Below are 7,927 nucleotides of genomic sequence, written 5' to 3' on the forward strand. Positions count from 1 at the left end.
GCACTTTTGTTTTGGTCATTTTTCCATATAACTTTGTTTGGACAGTTTAAATTTTAAATTTTAAAATATTAGAACTTCGAACAAAATTTTGGGGTACGAAGTAATTTCAAATGAAAAAGTCATCAACAACAAAGTTATAGAACCGATCAAGATCTACAACTTTTATTTTGATCATTTATTCATCCGACAAAGTGATAGTACCATTGTTCACAAATTTCACATATCTCTCGTATAATTTCATAAACTATAAGAGAGAAATGTGAAATTTGTGAACAATGTTACTATCACTTTGTCAGACGAAGAAATAACCAATATATAAGTTGTAGATCTCGATGAGTTATACAACTTTTATGTTCATCATCTTTTCAGCTGAAATGATTTACTACTTCAAAATGTTGTTTGAAGTTGCTATTTTTTAAAATTCAAAATTTGAATTGATAGAACAAAGTCACATGAAAAAATGACAAAAATAATAGCAGTAAGAACACAATAAATTGATAGAGCATGATTTTAGAAAATTTTAGAAAAAAAGATCATTAAATTTGAAGTTAGTACGAGGGAGAAAGACTAATTACAAGTTTTAGCCAGAGATTAAAAAGAAAAACTGGGCTTGTTCATATGATTTGTGAGAACTTCGGTATATAAGAACTTCACACATAATTTTGGGAGAGTAAATGATTTCAAATGAAAAAGTTATAAACAATAAAGTTGTAGGTCTCATTGAGACCTACAATTTTGATATTGGTCATTTCTTCATCCAAATTCGTTTGGGTAATTTTAAATTTGAGTTTCAAAATTTGATAAATTCGAATAGAATTTTGACATAGTAAAATGATTTCAAATGAAAAAGTGAGCAACAACAAAGTTGTACAACTCATTGAGATCTAAAACTTTGGTGTTGGTTATTTCTTCATATGAATTTGTTTGAACAATTTAAAGCTCTTGAATTTGAACTCAAAATGGATTTACAAATTAAAAAGAGAAAAGAAAGGAAAAAGAAAAAAAACATCTCACGGCCCTACTCTTTTTTGGGCACGGTCTGTCTCCCTCCACCCGTGCCCCCTCTTCCTTTTCACCTGGGCCAAGGCCTAGCTCTGAGCCCAACGTTGCCCATGCCTTATCCCTCTCCCGCGTTGGGCTGTCATGTTTGAAATAACAAACAGTGATGCTCCATAGCCATCACATAAAAACAGCACATATCATCATAAAAATGCCACCGTCAATCGCCTCCTGGTGTCGGGGACCTAATACTGGGGGTACCCCAGGAGGTGGACCCAATAACCATCTAACGTTAAAAACTTCTGGACAGACAAGGGCGCCGTTACGTTCCTTGCCCGAACGACGGAAGTTTGGTTTTGTCTCGCCCGACGCCTTTGGGCCAGCCTCGCCTTGCCCGAGGGCTAAGGGCTAGTCTCTGCCTCACCCAACGTCTTTGGGCCAGCCTCGCCTCGCCTGAGGGCTAAGGGCTGGCCTCCATTCCGCCCAATGCCTTCGGGACAGCTCCGCCTCGCCCGAGGGCTGAAGGCTAGTCTCCGCCTCACCCGATGCCTTCAGTACAGCTCTGCCTCGCCCGAGGGTTGAGGGATAGACTCTGCCTCGCCCGACCCCTGAGAGGTGGGCTCGGTCATGCCCAAGGGTTAAGGACTAGACTCTGCCTCGCCCGACGACTGAGGACGAACCTCGCCCCGTTCGATGTCCAAAGACTGGTTTCATCTTACCTGATAACTTCTCCCCTGTTCCCTCATGATGATGGGTATACAGCAAGACAAGACGTTCGGGTCAACTATGACTTTAAGGACCATACCCTGTGCCCCGGCAGGAAAGGTACTGCCAGGGAGCGACTGGACGGGTGCTTTAGACCCTTTCGGGCGCCGCAGAGCCCAAAAGGTATTGCAGGCGCATGCTCCTCACCCTATAGAGTTGTAGGCGCCGCCTTCAGCTCTAGGACATAGAACCCGATGAAGATATATGACAACCGCTACGCTCCAGAAAAGGATTTGCTATCTCCATGAATGATGGATATTCCGTCACCACGCTATGGACCCAAGGGAGCAGCGCCCGCTTCCCGACCCCTCGAGTCCACCAAATCAGAAGACCTTGCCCACGGCGCTACTCCAGACCCCGACCCCACGTCCCTCCGACAGAGACTCATAGGAACCAAAAGGCATGCGGAGATAGGAAGGAGGAGGCTCATAAGTCAAAACCATTGTACTACAGCCCGTACCCTACGTAGGGCAGCATTCTATAACTGACCTGACATTCTACAGAGGCATCGACAGTATTGTAGGTGCTTATCATCCTTTCACACCCATCAGAATGGGTAACTGAGCTAGGTAGACATGAGCCACAAGGCTAGGTAGAGCACGCATCCTAAGCCCTCACCCTTGTAAAGCCGTCCTCTTCATCTATAAAAGGGGATGCGCTTCCTCCAACAAAGGGAGACCGAATGACACAAGACACACACACATAGTCAAGCTGCTACCAAGCTCTTGGCCTCCTTTCGACCCTCCCATCAGAGACTTGGGACCTGTCCCTCTCTCGATCATTTGTATCCCCTACTACGAACCATTCATGGTGCTAATAACATGAGCAGCAACAAACTGGACGTAGAGATATTCAGCCCGAACCAGTATAAATCTTGTGTCCTTTAGTGCACCATCTGAGCCTAATGCGTATTACTATAAATTTACTTGCCAGTGCTTGTACAAAACACCGACAGTTGGTGCGCTAGGTAGGGGACTTTGCATGTTCCAAATCAGGCCTCGGATGGCCACCCACGCAATCAGCTGGGCCTCGGGCACACATGTGTGTTTTGGTGACCTAGATTTCATCATCACACTAGGAGGAGACCTGGCGCTGACCCATACAGCCGCACAGTCTCTCCCTTCCATCAACCTCAGTCGTTTGAGGCTTGAGGGCCCGCCGGGCAACTCCCTTGGACCCCAGTTATCTAGGGAGGCCTCGCGCAACATCGCCCTGTTTCTAGAAGGCCCCATACAGAGCGCCCTGACAGTGTTTCTGTTCGGTCTCCGCAATGCTACGGTGACCACTGGCCACCTTTTGGCACTACGCATGGTTCAGCCACCCATGGACAGTGAGTTCGTGGGGACAATTGAACCTGATATGGAGACTCTCCATAGGCTCCTCACAGAGGAGCCAGGATCATTCTCTAGCTTAGACTCTAGCAGGGGGAGCCATCACCCTTCTTGGGAGTGCTTCATGGCACGGACCCTAAGGGGCACGTCGAGGACGTCTCCGGGGAAGAGGCTACCCCGACAAACGACCTAGACGGTGGATCTAGGGGGGAGGCAACACCCCCATCTTGTTTGGGGATGGAGCAGTTGAGAGCCCACAAGCTAGAGATCGATGAGGTTGGACAAGGGCTCGTCCAGGAGTACGCAGACATCAATCGTGAGATTGAACGCCGCGAAGGCGGTGGGCACGCACACACCACGGCCTGCACTGTACATCAGAGGATGCTCACCGATTACAGGGGCCTTCCTCACTTCGCTCGGGCAAGCCAAAACATCGCTGCAGCGACGGCCTTGCTGCATGGCCTTTCAGAGGCTGCGACGTCCGAGGATCGCCACGCCTGTCGAGAAATTCGCACGTTGCTCGAGCATGCAGCGGCGCAGCAGGCGGAAAGTTCATTGTCTCAACGACGCAAACCCAACACCAGCCAACGCATGCCCTCAGTGCGTCCCACCAAGGATGCGTCCATTAACCAAACACTGCCAGGCGGCAAGCAGCCCTCCGCCGTCCCAGTGCATCAACGCCTCGGCCATGACCGCGATGTACGTAGCACCATCGATGCTCACAAACACGCCCACGGCGACGATGGAGAGGCAGCACGCCACGGCTACCATCCTCGTCGTGGCGGACGCTATGACAACAACGAGGACCGAAGCCCGAGCCCTGGCCTGCCAGGCCCTCAGGCCTTTGGCTGACACATCCTCAACGCTATGTTCCCACTAAGGTATCGACCGCCTACCAACATCCCTAAATATTCTAGGAAACAAACCTCGGGCTTTGGCTCAAAGACTATCGGCTTGCATGCCAGGCCGGTGGTGCGAGTGATGACGATTTCATTATTCGCAATCTCCCACTATTCTTGGCCGATTCGGCATGAGCATGGTTGGAGGACCTACCGTCCAATGCCATTCAAGGTTGGGTGGATCTAACAGAGATCTTCATGGGGAACTTCTAGGGCACATACAAATGCCCTAGAAACCCATGGGACCTCAAGAACTGCCACCAGAAAGTCGATGAAACCCTCTGTGGGTACATCCGATGCTTCTCTCGGTAGTGCAACAAGCTCCCTAACGTCGCCGACGCCGATGTGATAGGAGCCTTCCTATCTGGGACAACCTGCGAGTCTCTAGTACACAAGCTGGGGCACAGGGGCTCGTGGACCACCAAGGAGCTCCTGGACATCGCCACCAGCCACGCCTCAGGAGAGGAGGCGGTCGGAGCCATCTTCGACTGTTCCAATGGCAAGGTGAGGCGGGACAAGGACGTTGGCGAGGGCGCTTCCAACCGTCCTGCCAAAAGAAAGAATAAGAAGCAACGACGCGACAACTCGCTCATGGCCACAGCCGATCACAAGGGTGGCCGGAAGCCCATGGAGGGTGCTTCAAACCATTTTGAGAAAATGCTCGAGGGGCCATGCCCAAACCATGCCTTCCTGACCAAGCATCTATACAAGGATTGCGGCCTCATGCGCAAATACTTGTCCAGTGGCCTCAATAAAGGGGAGCAGGGGAAGGAACCTACCCCCACTACAGACGACACAGAGGAGAAGGACGACGCCTTCCCAATGCCAACTAGAGCGCTCATGATCTTTGGAGGATCAGTGGCCTATGACTCCAAGCGCCGTTAGAAGGTCGCACGTCGCAAGGTCTATACGGCCGGACCGACCACGCCTGCCTTCCTCTGGTGGTCAGAATCCACCATAACCTTTGACCGGACCGACCATCTGGATGCCGTCCCACACCTAGGAAGGTACCCACTTGTTGTCGATCTGATCATCAGCCCAAAGCGGCTCACAAAAGTACTGATGGACGGAGGCAGTGGCCCCAACATCATGTACGCCAAGACGCTCGACGAGATGGGCGTTGACCGAACCAACCTCTGCCCCATCCGAGCGCCTTTCCATGGCGTCGTGCCTTGTAGGCAGGCCGTGCCACTAGGGCAGATCGATCTGCCTGTCACTTTTGGGGATCGGTCCAATTACCGAACTAAGACCCTCACCTTTGATGTAGTGGGGTTCCCAGGAACTTTCTACGCCATCCTGCGATGACCATGCTACGCAAAGTTCATGGACGTCCCCAACTATACGTACCTTAAGCTAAAGATGCCGGGCCCCCACGGGGTCATCACCATCGGCACCTCCTTCCGTCATGCTTACGAGTGCGAAGTCGAATGCTGCGGCCATGCCACAGCAGTCATCGCCTCCGAAGAGCTTGCCACCCTCAGGGAGGAGGTCGTTGAAGAAGCACCCGACGTGAAGAGGTCGTCCGGGTCGTTCAAATCGGCAGAAGGACCCAAGGAGGTCCTCTTGGACCCTAGCAACTCTGAGGGCAAAAAAGTCCATATCGGGACCACGCTCTCCTCCGAATAGGAAAGCACGCTCGTCGACTTCCTCCGCGATAACAAAGACATCTTTGCGTGGAAACCCTTGGATATATCGGGCATCCCGAGGGAGGTCGTCGAGCATACTCTCCAAATCCTCCTAGGCTCCAAGCCAGTGAAGCAACGCCTGCGCTGCTTCGATGAGGAAAAACACCGAGCCATCGGTGAAGAGATAGCAAAATTGTTAGCTGCTAGGTTCATCAAGGAAGTACACCACCCAGAGTGGTTAGCAAATCCTGTTCTTGTGCAAAAAAAGAGCAGGAAATGGAGAATGTGTGTCGATTACACAGGCCTCAACAAGGCGTGTCCAAAGGATCTGTTTCCTTTGCCACAGATAGACCAAATAGTCAATTCCACCTTGGGGTGCGAAACCCTCTACTTCCTTGACGCATACTCTGGTTAGCACTAGATCATGATGAAGGAGTCCGACTAGCTCGTAACGTCTTTCATCACCCCTTTGGATCATTCTGCTACATTTTAATGTCGTTTGGTCTGAAGAACGCTGGGGCAACTTACCAGCGCTGTATGCTCAGTTGCTTTGGGGACCTCATCGGGCAGACCGTTGAGGCCTATGTCGATGACATCGTAGTCAAGTCCAAGCGAGCTGACCACCTTATCGCCGACCTTGAACAAACCTTTGCGAAACTCCGGGCAAACGGCATCAAACTCAATCCCAAAAAATGTGTTTTTGAGGTCCCAAGGGGCATGCTGCTCGGCTTCATTGTCTCCGAGCGTGGCATCGAAGCCAACCCGGAGAAGATATCAGCCATCACAAGGATGGCCCCAATCCAAAACATAAAGGGGGTTCAGTGGATCACAGGGTGCCTTGTCGCCCTCAGCCGATTCATTTTGCGCCTTAGCGAACGAGGACTCCCCCTTTATCGACTCCTGAAGAAATCTGATCGCTTTGAGTGGACAGTCGAGGCTCAGGAGGCGCTTGACATGGTTAAGCAATTTCTAACTAAACCTCCGGTCCTAGTTCCTCCATGCAACGGAGAATCCCTCCTACTGTATATATCGGCCACCACGCAAGTGGTCAGCTCCACCTTAGTGGTAGAGCAAGAGGAAGAGGGGCATGCCTTCATGGTGCAGCGCCCTATATATTTCATCAGCGAGGTGTTATCCGACTCCAAAGCTCGCTACTCCCAAATCCAGAAACTCCTCTACACCGTCCTCATCACCAAGAGGAAGCTACGCCACTACTTTGAGTCACACCCTATGACAGTCGTGATGTCATTCCCCCTTGGCGAGGTCATCCATAGCTAGGACGCTATAGGGAGAACCACAAAGTGGGCACTCGAGCTAATGGATCAAGGCATTACTTATACCTCCCGAATAGTGATCAAATCCTAGGTGCTGGCTGACTTCATCGCGGAGTGGACTGAGGTCCTGATGCTACCAGCAATCATCGATCAAGAGTACTGGATGATGTACTTCAACGGATCACTGATGAAGAAGGGCACTAGTGCGGGACTAGTCTTCATATCTCCACTCGGGGTCCGCATGAGGTACATGGTTCGACTCCATTTTCCCTCATCAAACAATATCACAGAATACAAAGCGCTCATCAATGGCCTACGAATCGCCATCGAGCTGAGCGTCTGATGCCTCAACGTCAGGGGCAACTCCTAGCTAGTCGTCAACTAGGTCATGAAGGAGTCGAGCTGCCACGACGCCAAGATGGAGGCATACTATCAAGAAGTTCGATGGCTGGAGGATAGATTCGACGGCCTTGAACTCAATCACATCCCAAGGCGCCTCAATGAAGCAGCCAACATGCTCGTGAAAGCAGCGTCCGGCCGAGAGCCAGTCCCGGTAGGCGTCTTTGCCAGCGATCAACACAAACCCTCGGTACGCTACGCGGGGTCGGAACAAGCCGACGATGGCCCATCTAGTCCGACCCTAGGGGCCGATCCACCAATTGCTCCACCCGACCCCGAGGTTATGGAGCTTGAAGAGGACCCAGCAACGGAGTTCAACCCTCTCGATGACTAGAGAACGCTTTACCTCGACTACCTCCTCCGTGACATACTACCAGTGAACAAGACGAAAGCCCGATGGCTCGCATGTCACGCCAAGTCCTTCGTTCTTGTAGAGGGCGAACTCTACAAATAAAGTCACATCAGGATCCTGCAGCTCTGTATCCCTGGTGAACAGGGAAAACTCCTAATGGGTGATATCCATGGTGGGATTTGCAGTCATCATGCCGCACCAAGGACCTTGGTTGGGAATGCATTCCGATAAGGCTTCTACTGGCCCACCGCAGTAGCCGATGTTGAGCGAATTGTACGCACCT

The 7,927-nt window shown here is 51.0% G+C and overlaps 1 protein-coding gene across 1 annotated transcript; it reads left to right on the plus strand.

Annotated features, from left to right (window-relative positions):
* Nucleotides 1-7,281: 7,281 nt before the first annotated feature.
* LOC136454667 (uncharacterized) lies at nucleotides 7,282-7,626 on the plus strand. The gene has a single exon (XM_066455017.1). It carries the CDS (start codon nucleotides 7,282-7,284, stop codon nucleotides 7,624-7,626), a length of 345 nt encoding a protein of 114 aa, XP_066311114.1.
* The last annotated feature ends 301 nt before the right edge of the window (nucleotides 7,627-7,927 follow it).

The sequence above is a fragment of the Miscanthus floridulus genome, chromosome 5 (genome assembly GCF_019320115.1).
Source record: "Miscanthus floridulus cultivar M001 chromosome 5, ASM1932011v1, whole genome shotgun sequence".
Lineage (NCBI taxonomy): Eukaryota > Viridiplantae > Streptophyta > Magnoliopsida > Poales > Poaceae > Miscanthus > Miscanthus floridulus.

What these genes read in the sequence shown, in the direction of transcription:
- LOC136454667 (XM_066455017.1), top strand. Translation starts at nt 7,282, where the DNA reads ATGAAGGAGTCGAGCTGCCACGACGCCAAGATGGAGGCATACTATCAA.